Consider the following 14,769-nt stretch of genomic DNA (forward strand, 5'->3'; position numbering starts at 1 on the left):
CACACACACGCACGCACGCACGCACGCACGCACGCACGCACGCACGCACGCACACACACACACAGAGACAGAGAGAGACAGAGAGAGACAGAGATATGTCTGGAGTAAAGAGAGGCAAAAAACGATGCATTCGTACATAGCTTTGCTTAAGTTATTGTGCAATTACTGTTAATGTGCGTGCTTAGGATGCAAACATGTATCGATCGCTTCGTTAACATGCGCGAAACAAAAGAATTTATTTCTACTCTACACCGTTGAAAATCAATGGCTTTATTGGATGAATTAAGGAAACCTGTTTTTATAAAAAAGATTTTATATAATGTATAAGTTACTGAAACAATAAATTATTTCATACAGCCTTTAGAGACATTGGCAGACATGCGCAGTGATATTGGAATCCGAAACATTAATTATTATTTATGCTTCAATTCGTAGAGGGATTTATTACACATTAAAAAAACCAGATTTTTTTTTTTTTAAATCTGGATAAAGTTTGACTAAGGGGTTTTGGTAGTAGGTAAACTGGTTTAAAAGTTCCTGTCGACATACGGAAAACGTAAGTAATTTTTGATAATATTTAATAATGTTTGTTAAGCAAAAAAAGATTTAAAGAGTTATATGATATATATTATTTGCCAACTGACAGAAGTTAAAAAACTCAAACAGGTTTGTTATTTGGGAGAAATTGTTTTAATGTATAATATTTAAGAGACTGAAGTAATCTCTGTCACACGTCTCGACATAATTTCCTTCAATTAAGTTGTTTCCTACTTGTTCATATTTGCAATTTCAAATACCACGTTTCTTTAATTCTATTTATTAAGTTTGGAAACTCGGAATTTTTTTTCGCTACAAAATTTTTGTTCTTCTTTTCCCTAGAGCGTACAAACATTTAATCAAAATACTATTTATATGGCTTTTAATATGAAGTGTTTATATGTTAGAGAAGAGGATATTGTTTTAAGGAGATTTTGAATTTGGTTGAACCTTATTATCATGGTGATATTAAATGATCTGGGTTCATTGGTTGTTGAATTAAAATTGGTTGCTAAGTTCTATTAAACATTTCGGTTGATAGAGGCTGTATTGTTTGCGGAACTTTGTCAGGTCAGTATTTTCTCAGTTGATGATTCGGTTCTTTTTAAAAATATTCTGTAAACATAAGTTGCTATGGTTTAAGTTGTTTTTTATTAAATGCTGCGAAGTGATATTTTTTTGTTGAATGTTTGTGGTTGATATTATATTGAGTTTTAAAATAATTCAATTTGTGTTCTTCATTTTGTGGCGATGTTTATTGTCTTGTTTAGAGTTTTGGGTCGCGAGGTGTTTACTATTGTTACATATAAAAGGCGTAGTCGGTCGTGAAAAGATATTTTGTATAAATGAATAGATTGATATGATCATAGACTTTTGTTGTAGTGATGTTGTATATGGATTTGAGTTAAAAAAGGAATTGAGATAAAAAGATAAAAATACCTAAAACGATTACTCGCTAGTTAAAGAACTGAGAATGCGTCAATAATAAAAGTCAGGCGGTGTTGCTCTGCTCCATATCTTGGGAAGTGGTAAAGTTGTTGTATTACCAAACCCTTCATCAAATTCAGTAAGGTCAGAATCAGAATCCTTTAAACATAGAGATAATACTTATATTATGTATAGGCAAAGTTTAATTTCAACCTCCACACATAGATTTTGAGATATTAAGAATGGTAATTTAAAAGTTTTGTTTTGTATCACATTATTCACTCTTATTTTAGTATGTGTGTTGCATATTCAATGCATACAGACATTATGCTTTACACTGGTCTTTAATAAAAGTTTATTTATTAACTGTATAAATCATGGCTTTTTAAAGTATTTTCAAAGATTTTCTTATCGTTTACCTTGTGCTTAATATATTCAAACATCATATAATTTTAAAATATCTCTTACAGCTTATTATATTTTCGCAAGTTGAACAACCATATAAAATTAAAACATTTCAATATTTAACATACTTATTGTTGTTAAGATTTTTGATATAATTCTCCACGATGCTTCAAAATACAATACAATTTTAATAATTCAGCGTGTGCCTTTGGTGTATAATGTTATGCATATAGTCGTCCGTCCGTCCGTCCATCTGTTAGAAAGATTCGTGTCCGGTCTGTTTTTTAATCGGTGGAAGGAATTGAAAAATACTAGACAGAATAGTAACCACAATGTGAAGATCGTAGGTTTAACCTTCCTCAGGTCTAGGTCTCACTTAGTTATAATGTGTTCATTTTGTCTTAATAGTATCTTACCCTTAAAGGCAAAATAAAATAAATTGATCTATTTCGTTTCATTTGCTGAATGTTACAATGTATTAATATTGTAGTTCATATTTCATCGGTTTGGGGGTATTTCTCATTCACATTCAAAATTGAAAAGGGAACAGCATTATTTTTCTTCATGATGCATATAATGGCATCGTTGGCATCCCGTGCATCAAAATAGAAATCGTCACAAAACTGAGCGTGATTTTTTACTGAAGGTCAACATTATCGTTATTTTAACTTAAACCATTGCATACATATGTATCTCTTAGTTTTCGTATGCCAAGGCATTGTATTTAGCATATTTCAATATAGTGCGTACTACTGTATTGATATTTGTAATAAAACATGTTCTGGACAGGTGCAATGACTCACTCCAATTTGAAATTGTTTTTGATAACGTTAAACAAATTTGCATTCGGGCTTATATTGAAATAATCTGTTAACATATATATATATATATATATTTGCAGGAAGCCTATGGTACAGATCAAGAGCAACATGGCAGAGAATGTAAGGCATTTACTATCATTTATGAATTGACTACTGTTCCATATACAGATAATGCTATTCACAGATGTTATTACACTTTTGTCTCCTGTAAATTCAAGTAGGCTAAACTAATTAATTGAATTTGCTGTCTCTAAGTAACAATTCAATAGAGAAAAAATCCGTTATTAAGTATAAAGGTTTACAAGCCTTAAATATGTATCATTCATACTGAAAAGAAATATCTGAAATATATTTTTGTTTTTAACGAAGGATGATAGAAAATTAACCGATAGATGATTCATTACCAGTTTAACAGAAAACGATAGAAAATATTGGAAAAAATCAAAATCGTGTTTTTCCATGTTAAAACTTGGCCTCACACATAATTTTGAGAAAAAAATGTTGTGTTGTGGCATTTTTTATATTTTTCAGAAAATGATAAGAAATCTTATAATTAACAAAATCAATTTTTTCCATCTTATGATATGGCCTCACACATAATTTTCAAGACAAATTTGTGTATGGTATAATTTAAATTTTTCATAAATGCATTTACATAAAACATAAATTGGAATCTATCCCCGACAAGATCCAAAAAAGAAATCAACAAAAACATGCTGTTGATTGCATGAACATGTAGAGCGATCTGCCGCACGGTATAACCTTAAATATGACGTTAACGGCAGATCTGTTGGCTATATATATTTCAGCATCATACTTTCTTTTTAAATGTGGATGGTTGTAAAGACCTGTAATGATACAAACTTCCGTCCTTTTAACTGTCACTTGATTGCTGGAAAACTCGCACCTGCAATGAACTTTATTATTATCTCAGTATATATTTTTGCTGAATGATAATGTATCATATATACGAGAACATAATTAGATAATACAACCCAGGGGACAGTTGTCATTATATCAAAATAAATGTATCGCATATACATTTTTGATTGTGACTGTTATAGTAACATATTTTAAGGGCATTAATAATTTTGTTAAATTCGTAAAATAGTAAAATGACTTAAACGATTAAAAAAAAAAATATTAAACTGGAAGGGACTAAGGTTTACCCTCAGTCCATTCGTATGTCAGTCAGTCAGACAGTCAATAAGTCAGTCACTCCATCCTTTCACAAAAACTTGAATACGTAATAACTCAAAAAGAACTGAAACTATTTTTATAAACTTAAAATAGGGTAAGATGGCAGTACGGAAATTATGCACATAAGCAAGTTTTCATTCGTTCGTTTTAAACGGTGTCTCATCTTCTTTGTGACAAAATCTTATTTTAATTAGTTCATTAGTTTTAACGCTAGGACTACTTTAATTAGTGTGGTTTAAATTCTGATTGCAACGGCAAACGAATTTCAAACGAAGGCATTTATCTGACAAATGACGTTTAAGTGTATTTTTAAAATCTAAATATGGAATATAGTAATATATACGTATCGTCAGCGCAAATTGACGCTCTGTGTCGGTCGTGCGTTACCATCATTGGTTTTAAATTCGCGGTTACGGTCAAACTATTTGCGCTATCAGGTTAGATAAAACATCAGTTTTAAATGATTGCTTCCCGCTTTAGTGTGAGATCGCACAATAAGTGATACGTTTAAAATGCCAAAATAGCAGAACAAAAAAAACACATAAAATGTATACACAACAATTATGTCGTGCTGACGATCTTCAAGGGTCGAAAATATAACATCTTTGATTAAATGTACGGGGATACTTTTTACAGCCGCCAAATGGATCACATAACACTGATGTGACCATAAAATAGAGAAAAGCAGAATCCCTAACGAAAGCCCAACACGGCAGAATTAAAAATATTGCAGGCTCGGTGTAAGTCTTAGATGAGTTTTAAATTTCAATGCTACAGCACGACTGCAGATCGAGCACTTGGCCTTTTTATTGCCAAATATTGGGCTGTTGGTTGGGGTGTTATTCTATTTCTTCCCTAATTTGTATTGCCTTTGCATCTGCACGGGAGTCAAGACAGTTTTCGTGTATTGATACAGTACAAAATGGAGCCATGAAATGAAAGGTACACGTTGATACATGTATACTCATAAGGCAACAATGGCTTGAGACATGGAATGAAATTAAGCCTTTGGTTCACAATTACTAGGAATGTGCCAATAGGACACAGATGCCCTTCACTCCACTGTTTTGTAAATATACTGACTTAAGGTCATTTTCCAAGGCTACGCACAATACAAGTTGAAAATTGCAAATCTTTTACTAAGTCAAGTGCAAAAACTTACGAACAAGTTGATAATCGTAAATTTTTCAAGGGCAATAACCTGAAAGAAATCCACACACAAAACGCCAGGTACACAGCTTCACATGTTGATCTAGAACGGATGGACATACAAATCTAATTGCGACCCTATTTATCCAAGAAAGTGTATGTGTTTTGCTCTGACTTCAACGAAGACGAGTAGAATTGTTCAATTATCTGCTAAATTCTGATACTTAAGAAAATAACAAACATGTTGTATAGAAAATAAAGCATGTATACACTTCTTAGTTGCACATGTGTTTGATACACTTTTTATACAATCTGCTGTAATATTGTTGTTTTAAACCTTCAAACATGTGCATATGCATGATATTTTCTAGCAACTTTCATAAGATCACTGTATGTGACCCCACTTTAGGGGGGAGCATTTAGACTTACTCAAACTTACTCAGCACTATAAAGTGTTGAGAATTGAGTACCGCTCAAGCCGGTGCTAGGGGGCGTGAGGGATGTTGCACTTATTCATTATCCCTCATGTACAGACTCAATCAAACAGTGCAATTCTTATGTTATTTTGTGGTGATTAATGCTTCCGGGGAATCACTTTGTTTCCAGAATTTTGTACTTAACAACAGCAGGTGTCAATTGCCGTGTGGCAGCCGTAAAAAGTTGCCCCGTACTTCACTTCAGTGTTGTTATATTTTCTGGTCCTTCGGGATCATTGATGCCAGCACTATAAAGTGTTGAGAATTGAGTACCGTTCAAGCCGGTGCTAGGGGGCGTGAGGGATGTTGCACTTATTCATTATCCCTCATGTACAGACTCAATCAAACCGAGTCTGCACTTCTTATGTTATTTTGTGGTGATAAATGCTTCCGGGGGATCACTTTGTTTCCAGAATTTTGTACTTCACAACAGCAGGTGTCAATTGCCGTGTGGCAGCCGTAAAAAGTTGTCCCGTACTTCACTTCAGTGTTGTTATATTTTCTGGTCCTTCGGGATCATTGATGCCAGCACTATAAAGTGTTGAGAATTGAGTACCGCTCAAGCCGGTGCTAGGGGGCGTGAGGGATGTTGCACTTATTCATTATCCCTCATGTACAGACTCAATCAAACCGAGTCTGCATTTCTTATGATATTTTGTGGTGATTAATGCTTCCGGGGGATCACTTTGTTTCCAGAATGTTTTACCCTTATTGGTCCGTCCGTCCGGCCGGCTATCCGTTCTCATTTTGTGTTTCATGTGAACTTGTGCACCTTTATATTTTCGTGTGGATTTATTCAGTATTTGTCGTGTCATTGCCCCATTGAGTTTGTAAAAAATTGTAATTTTCAACTTGTGTCGCACTTGGCTCAAAAACTGAAGTTGTGGACTTCGCTTGTGACTTTTTTCTGTTTTGTCAGAATTATTGCTCTTGACTTAGTGAAAATGTTGTGTTATTTGTTCTTTGAGTGCTTAAGATATAATCAACCAACTTTACAGGAATAATGATCAACATCACTACGAGTTTATCTACAATTACTTTAGTTAATATGAGTGTCAGTCATATGAATAAATAAAAATATCTAACCTTTATATTCAAGAATTTAATATATATATATTTTTTTTGTTTATACAAAAAGATTTTAAATTTTGTATTGATCTACTTTTTTATTCTTCGTTATTGTTAAATCAGAAGGCCATACTGAAAATTTATCATGCATCTGCTATGGTAACTGCCCGATAACACTTGCCTGATAATTATTTTTGATATCAGGTCAGTACTCTGATATCAAAAATAATCCCGCCCATTTTAACGGACTTTTTTCAATTGCTTATATTCTCCTTTTTATCAGCATGTGAGTTCTACAATGTAATCTCATACCCTTACAAGTCTTGAATCAAGATGCGATATTTATTTATTTATTTATTATTTCGATTTCGATTTCAATTACGAAGAAAATAGATAGCGAATAGTTTTAGCACAAACTAAATGAAGTGACGTCATAATTTATATTGCAAATGACATCATCAATGGCCACGTCATACTATACATGTAATCATAACAAACAGGCTAGACGATTTTCTTTGAGAACTTGTGAATGTTTACCTATTTCGCCGGATTATTTAATAAGTGAACACATTGTTTCGTTTAAATATGCGCATGTTTGTGTAGCTTGTGTTTGATTGCCGATTTGACTTATGTTTGATTGAAATTATCGTGAACTTTTGAATTTGACAATTCAAGACAAAAAGTGCAGTAATGTTTATAAATGTGATTCTATTCTAAGGGAATTTTTGGATCGATGTTTAAATTAAAGGTCAGAATTTTATCGTGTTAGGCCTACAGTCTGTTGTATCTTTTATCCGAGTCGAAAGAAAAAAATGGCCGCCATTTACAAATTCTAAGTTTCAGGGGCGGATGAATTTGTTTTCAAGAATTATTTCTTTGAACACTAATCCCCTTGTTTTACGAAATTCGCTATTTTAAAGTAGATTATTTTGTTATTTTGACAGTTTTTATGTGTTACATGACAAATAGAAAAACATGCTACTGACTTTTGATATCAATTTTATCAGGCGCGGCTGATATGGGCAGAAAGGTCTCGGCAAGCCTCGCCCTTTCTAGCCCATATCAGCCTTGCCTGATAAAATTGATATTAAAAGACAGTAGCATGTTATTCTCTATAAGTATACTTCTTACTGTGTAAACATTGTATGTTACCTTCTGTAAATAAAGATTTTGTTATCATTATTATTATTATTATTATCACTGTGAAGTTATGCACCTGAGGTTTTGCACGCAGCTTTGTTAGAGGTATTGCCCAAGACTTAGTATAAATTTGCAATTTTCAACTTGTGCATGTATAGCTCAAAACGTATTTGATCTGTAGGCCTGAAAAGTGTACAAAAATGTTGGCCAGCATGTGTACTTATGCACCTTGGGGTTTGCTTGTGGTCTTTTTCAGTGTTTGTAAAATTCTTGCCCTTTACTTAGTAACTGATTTTTAGTTTTCAACTTGTGGCGCGTGTAGCCCAAAAATAGTTGACCTAGAGTCATATGATTGACAAAACAATGAAGTGTCCTATGGACACATGTCTTGTTTGTGTAAGTAATGAATGTTAAGTTAAGACAAGAATCTTCTAATCCTTAAACTAGTGACAACTGGTATTTTGTATTTTAGTAGACTGATGGAATTTTGCATACTATTTACTTTTATCTAAGTATAAATATGATAATTTTGCATTAAGTTTACACTTCCATGATATTTGCTGACAAGTTATCAGCAATGGAAAAGCCAATATTTTATATTTAAAAAAAACACACACAAAATGAAAACGGCGAAATATTGTTTGTTTATGGTCTTAATATCAACGTTTTGTATGTATGTAAAGATGAGACTATAATGAAATATAAAAGCAATCTTGATTTAAATCATTAAATTTAAAATTGTTGATTATGAATGAAAAATTTAGAACAACACATATTAACTTAGTATATTTTCTCATACACTTATCTCTAAATTTGCAGGATAATTTGATTGCAGAATTAAATCGGGCATGGAAATGTCTTGACGGAGCTATCAAAGAAAGTCTTACCAGTGTAAGTGCATGTTTCACATAATTTATATAATACTCACTTCTTTGAATTTCTTTGATAAATTGTTTTTATTTGAAGTGATTATTTTCTTATATATTTAAGATAAGATAGACATAATCGTAAGCTTATTTTAACGTTAAGTAAATAGACATTTATCATAACTTACTATTCAATGTTGATCTGACGTTTTGGCAAAGGTATGGATAGAAAATTTAATAATTATTGATGTATATAAATGCACAGTGACATTTAGTATATTCTGTTGAGAACATTTACTTAATAGATTTTAATGACGTCTCTGAGTTGTTCAATTAAGTCTATAATTTGCTGTTTTGAATGAGTTTACCGAGATAAACAGCGCATACGAACATAAATTATTATTATAATAGTTTTATAGGCCATAGTTCTCTTGTTAAAGCCAATAACAGGTACCGTAGTGTTTTGCTAATTTTAAATGTAACGAGTAAAAGCTAGTTCTATAAAGAGGACAAAAAGTGTTTTAAAAAAACTGAAAACATTCTTTACAAACCGGCTCAAATGATTAATATTGAAAACCTTCCTTAATATTAAAATTGTAAGCACGAAAGTGTGTAAACAACTTTAAAAATACACATTCGAATCTGAAAAGTGTCGCCATAATTCTAATACCTTTTTTCCTTATATCTAACATGTAAGGACTGGCATTGTGTAAGATTTTAATCTTTCATATATTGATAATTTTAGAAAAGAGATACTTTGATATTGAAAAGGGAAGACGGATCCAAAATCCTCCAGTGTATCGAGGTTAGGGTTTTCTCTTTTTACTGTTTAATGTTTTGACAACAATGTGTAGTATCAATATGCCATTATATGAATGGTTGTTCTGTCATTTGGCAAAAATCAATATAAGCAAAACACAATAAATGAAAATAAATAAATAAATAAAAAAAACAAAATAAAAAAATATTACTAAAAGAACAAGAGCAAAATAAACCTCCAAAAAAACAAAACAACAATAATCATAAGTATTTTTGTCCAATGCCATCTCAAACACATAATGACAAGGCAGTGTTGTGGCAAATTTTTATTTACCGTCATGTAATCTCTGTGTAAAAAGAACAAAAACGTCAACACTCTGAATTTATTCTGCTTGATTGGGTGAGTCTAACATTTTTCAATTCGCCCGTTGCCCTTAATTTCACCCTTTTGCATTTTTACATGTTTTTGTTACATAAATCAACCATCATGTGTGTATTATGTTTCTGCCTTTTGTCATAAATATCTATTGACTTGATTACGCATGCCATTGAATATTATGTTATAGTTTTTCATTTTATTCCGGTTACTAGTTATATTTTATTAATTTTTTAGGGGGGGGGGGGGGGTTCGAAATGATTTTACACATTACATTTAATAATGCCGTCACTATGTGGCAAACATAATCTGCATTTGCAAATGCTCATTAGATAATTAATACTTGTTATTCACGTCAATCGTATATCATTTAGAAATCAAGAATGAGACTTGAAGAGGGGCAACCAAGCGGAACAAAGAAAAGTAAGTTACATGATTGGATGTTTTATGGAAAAAAATATCTTCTTAAAATACATTGAATTAAATCACACGAACCTTATTTCCAATATTATTACTTACAAATCATCATAATTCAATTTGAAAACAAGAATGGTTTGTGATAATTTTTACTGTTTTATGCAAGGCAATATCAAAGTGACTTCTTGTCATCGGATGCAATGCACCTGTTTTGCAGAATATCAATGAAAATATATTTTCTTCTGACTGCATTTTCGTACAACTTTGTGTTTTTTTGTTATGTCCCCTACAGAAAGAATCATAAATATGCAAAATACATAATTGTCATACCAAAGGTGCTTCAACATTTACAAACGTGTTGTGAGAATTGGTCAACGTTATACGAATAACAAATAACTTTGTAATACAGTACTGTATTGCATATTACATTTATTGTCTTATTGTTAAGGGTGGTAAAACGTTTTTTTCTTCTTTTTCATTGTCATTTATTATATACTCATTTTAAAATTATTCCGAAAAGTACTAAAAACGAAGGTTTTCAGGAAATACGAGAAGTATGCTATAGGTATTGATAAGGTCTGGAAATTGAGAAATTACTTAATAACTAAATAAGTCCCTTTTTAGTAAAAATTAAAGTTTTATTTCTTTGCAAAAACAAGAATCGAGCTAAAAAGGTTTTAGGTATCAATTTTCCCTTTTAAAAGAGTACAGTACTTTACTTATATACACATTAAGACAACCACCAATTGGTAATAATTTGTTTCACCGATATCTGAAACGAAAGCCTTTTTGCCCGGTTCCATGAATTCGTAGATTGTGTTAATCTGTGGACAGTAAATAAAGCTTATTAAAATGTTTAATTGTCAGTTAACAAATATTGTTAAATGTAAAAATAAAAACATAAACAAAAGAGATATGGTAAAAAGTTCATAACAAATCTCATTCATCAATCATTCCAATTACTAGCAGTTAAATATTTCAAAATTAGAAAACATAATTTGTCATTCGCTTTTGATGGAACAATAAAACAAATACTTTGTTCGGCAAGATGTAACTAAGAAAATAAAAGACGATCTAAACAATAATTTTCTGATTTATTTTAGGAATGACCAGTTCTCGCGAGAAGATGAAATGTGTTTACGTCTATATGTCTGGTACACGGAACAATCTTACTCAAATAATTGAAGAAGAATTCTCCAAACTTTTGTCAAAAATGTCCATAACTTGTGTATTTCTTACGGGGAAAGAGGAGCTTAAAGACAATTACCCTCTGGTTGTTCTTTGTCCAATTTACTCTAGACTAAAATCAGACATTGAGTTTGTCCTAAAAGAATTGCAACAATTTCCACGTAAGTTTAACCTTTCAATGATTCGAAATAATACAATTTTGTATTTTATTTAACAGAAATCACAGAAACACATAAATACATGTATTGAAACATTTTTACTCATATTTATATCAAAACAATGTTTTATGTTGTTTTTCAAAAGAGATGCAATATACATGTACACAAAGAAATATTAATTTTGACACAGATTACTTAAAAGAATGATTACAACATGTCAAACAATGAACACAGAAGTATTAATCCTCTAAGATTAAAGAACTACCAAAAGTAGTTCAAAGGTTGTAAATCAATCGATAACATTTGAAATAAATCTTGGCGCAAATGATTCGTTTCTCAAGTCTGTGAGATATTTAGTGTCGTGTCACGACAAAGTCATAACAATAAGTAACATGTATTTTACGGGTTTGGCTGTAAAGTTTCAGGTATTTTTTGATTATGTTCCATTAAATTTAGGCCCAAATGAGTCACATAATTATTAAATAGCAAAAACTGACATGCCAACATTGAAAGTAATTGTTACCGTTCTCAGTTACCAGTGGTTGTCAAGGAGATCTTAGATAATGCAGATATTTCAAACGTTTAAAAAGACCATTAAATACAAAATTTAGCGTTAATTTAGTCAGTGACTTATAGCTAGTACCCTGGTGACTTATCTGAAATTTTCATGTATATAGTAATTTTATGGAAAACATTGACCAGTATTTTCACTAGTCCACAAAGGACTAAAATATTCTAAAATTTATACTAGAGTTATGTGTCTTGGATAGTACAGTTTCAATCTCTGACGCCTTTATGAACTTAAAACCTAAATATGTGGTTTATTAGGTATGAAGAATTATCCTTAAACCTTACCTTAATAGTACGCAAAGGATTTTACAAAAACATCGCCATCTTCATTGTCTAATCAGAATTTAAAACTTTAATCAGTTTTTGAGCAAAGACATTTCATAAGAGATAGTCGTTACTTTGTAAGATTCACTTACAACATGGCAATATTAATTTTTGTCTATTGTCGTTGTTGAGTAAGAGGGCAGTTATCAATAATTCTTCTTAAAATGTCACAACCGTTTATATTTCAGTACCAGGTAGATTTGCAGTTGTTGTTATCAATATGACAAGAGAAGATTCGCTGCCTCGATTGCCAATTGAAACCAGGCTTGACCAACCAACGGATGACTATAACAACATACATTTTATTGATATGGCTTTCACGAAGGAAAATCTTATGTATGATTGCAACATGAACAAGACAGCAACAGAGAAAATCAAATCTTTCGTAAACAATATGTACCAACAAGAGCGATCAGAGGGCACATGTGTCGCCTCATAATGACCAATTGCATATTGCAGCTACTGTGTAACAGGAGACACAAAAATCATTAAGAAGCCAAAACGCGTTTTTTTGTGTTGCTTCTATAGAGTAGTGGCAACACATAGGGATTACTTCCCTGCTGTATGTTCGTCTGTCTGTCTTTCTGTTCATAACAAAATATGTCCGGACTTCAACTAAAGATCTACTCGTGCAATTCCATCCAAACTTTACAGGAATGACTAGTACCAAGTCCAGTTGTGCATATCATCAGCATTTTTCGGTTCAAAGATTTTTGTTAGAGTGATGACACTTTTAAGTTTTTATTTCAAAGCTTTTGCAGACATTTTCTCTTATATCATTAATGCAATTCAATATTAATGAAGCTTTACATGATCTGTAGCTCAAAGACCTGCACATATTTCACGGGTTTTTCGGTTAAAATATTTTGGCTGAGTTCTGGTTAAAAGTGTTTATGTGTTATCAACTACAAAGAAATTTGCCCAGACTACTTTTCAGAAATAATTGGTGCAATTTCATCCAAACTTTACAGGAATAATCAGTACTAAGCCTAGTTGTGTGTAATATCGATCGTCATTTTACGATGCAATGCTTTTTGTCAGAGTTAAGATCCTTTTATTACTTTTTCTATTAAAATTTGTCTGCACGACTCCTTTTATACCACTAATTCAAAATCATGAAACTAAACTGGAATTATCAAGTAGCGCATATACTTGCACACATAACACGAGTTTTTCGGTTGAATAATTTTTTGCCTAGTTATTGCGCTTGAATAAAAAGGTATTCTTTCGTGTTGTTAGCTACACAGATCCTTTTCTGGACTACTCCTCTCAGAAACTACTGTGCATTTTCATCACACTTTACAGAAAATGATAAATACCAAGTCAAGTTGTGCATATCGTCGGCATTTTTAGTTCGATGATTTTTGTCAGAGTTTATTGATTTTTTAAAAAATTATGTCCGGACTTTCTTATACCACTTATATGCAATTTAAATAAAATTTTACAGGATTGATCGGTAGCTCAAGTACTTGTACATAAAATAAGGATTTTCAACAAGAAAAGGTGGCGTTCAATCAACGCAACCCCACATGATCCAGCAACATGAACCAGCGGCAATGAATCCAGGGGGACCCCAAACAAAAGGGAGAGCACGGGCAGGCCCATCACCAAAATGATACATAACAAATAACAGTAACCGACTAGGAAATCAAAATAAAAGAAAAAAAATAAATGATTAGTAGGCCAACTAAGCAAAAGGGCACAGGGGAATGGGGACAGAAAATTCGGGGGGAAAAATACACAAGAAAAACGCGTTTTGCTCTGTTAATAATTTTCGCGCTTCCCTACAGTAGCAAAAAAAAAAAAAAAGAACAAAAACAACAACACGCGTTTTGCCCTGTTAATAACTTTCGAGCCTCCTGCTTCACAGTAGCTGCAACAAGCAATTGACTTTCATAAGGCTCTTTGTTATTCAAGCCATAATTGAAGAGGCGACACACAAATGAAACATTCAAACGACATGAAATGTCTTAATTATAGTCACAATTGATCACAAGACTGTATGTAAAAAATGAAGTATTGCTTTTTTTAAAATGTGAATGGCCGTGAGATAATATGAAATCAATGACATAATCAATCTCGTTATAACAATTTAAGTTAATATATGATCTGGTCATTAATTCTTTTTATAAATTCTTTGTCGTTTTGTTTTTTGATAGTACATAAATAAACGCTTAGCTGAATAGATAAAGAAAAGACACCTCTGTAATCATATGGAAACATTGTTTTTGTAAACTTTATTGTCTTGATGAATATCGATTAAGCTCATGAATAGTCCATGAATCAAACCAGGCGATATATCGACACAAACTATTTACGGCCAATTACTGCTGACTATTGTTAAAAGTTTACAAGATCAGACCATAATTAAATTGCAATTTTATATTG

At 31.9% G+C, this 14,769-nt stretch overlaps 1 protein-coding gene across 1 annotated transcript; it reads left to right on the top strand.

Annotated features, from left to right (window-relative positions):
• Positions 1–427: 427 nt before the first annotated feature.
• LOC132739933 (uncharacterized) lies at positions 428–14,318 on the top strand. Its single transcript, XM_060727774.1, has 7 exons — positions 428–556; positions 2,771–2,810; positions 8,543–8,614; positions 9,335–9,394; positions 10,099–10,147; positions 11,245–11,490; positions 12,570–14,318. Exons 2-7 carry the CDS (start codon positions 2,778–2,780, stop codon positions 12,818–12,820), a joined length of 711 nt encoding a protein of 236 aa, XP_060583757.1. The 5' UTR covers positions 428–556; positions 2,771–2,777; the 3' UTR covers positions 12,821–14,318.
• Positions 14,319–14,769: the final 451 nt, after the last annotated feature.

This window comes from Ruditapes philippinarum, unplaced genomic scaffold (genome assembly GCF_026571515.1).
Source record: "Ruditapes philippinarum isolate M1 unplaced genomic scaffold, ASM2657151v2 ctg1040_1_1_1_1, whole genome shotgun sequence".
Lineage (NCBI taxonomy): Eukaryota > Metazoa > Mollusca > Bivalvia > Venerida > Veneridae > Ruditapes > Ruditapes philippinarum.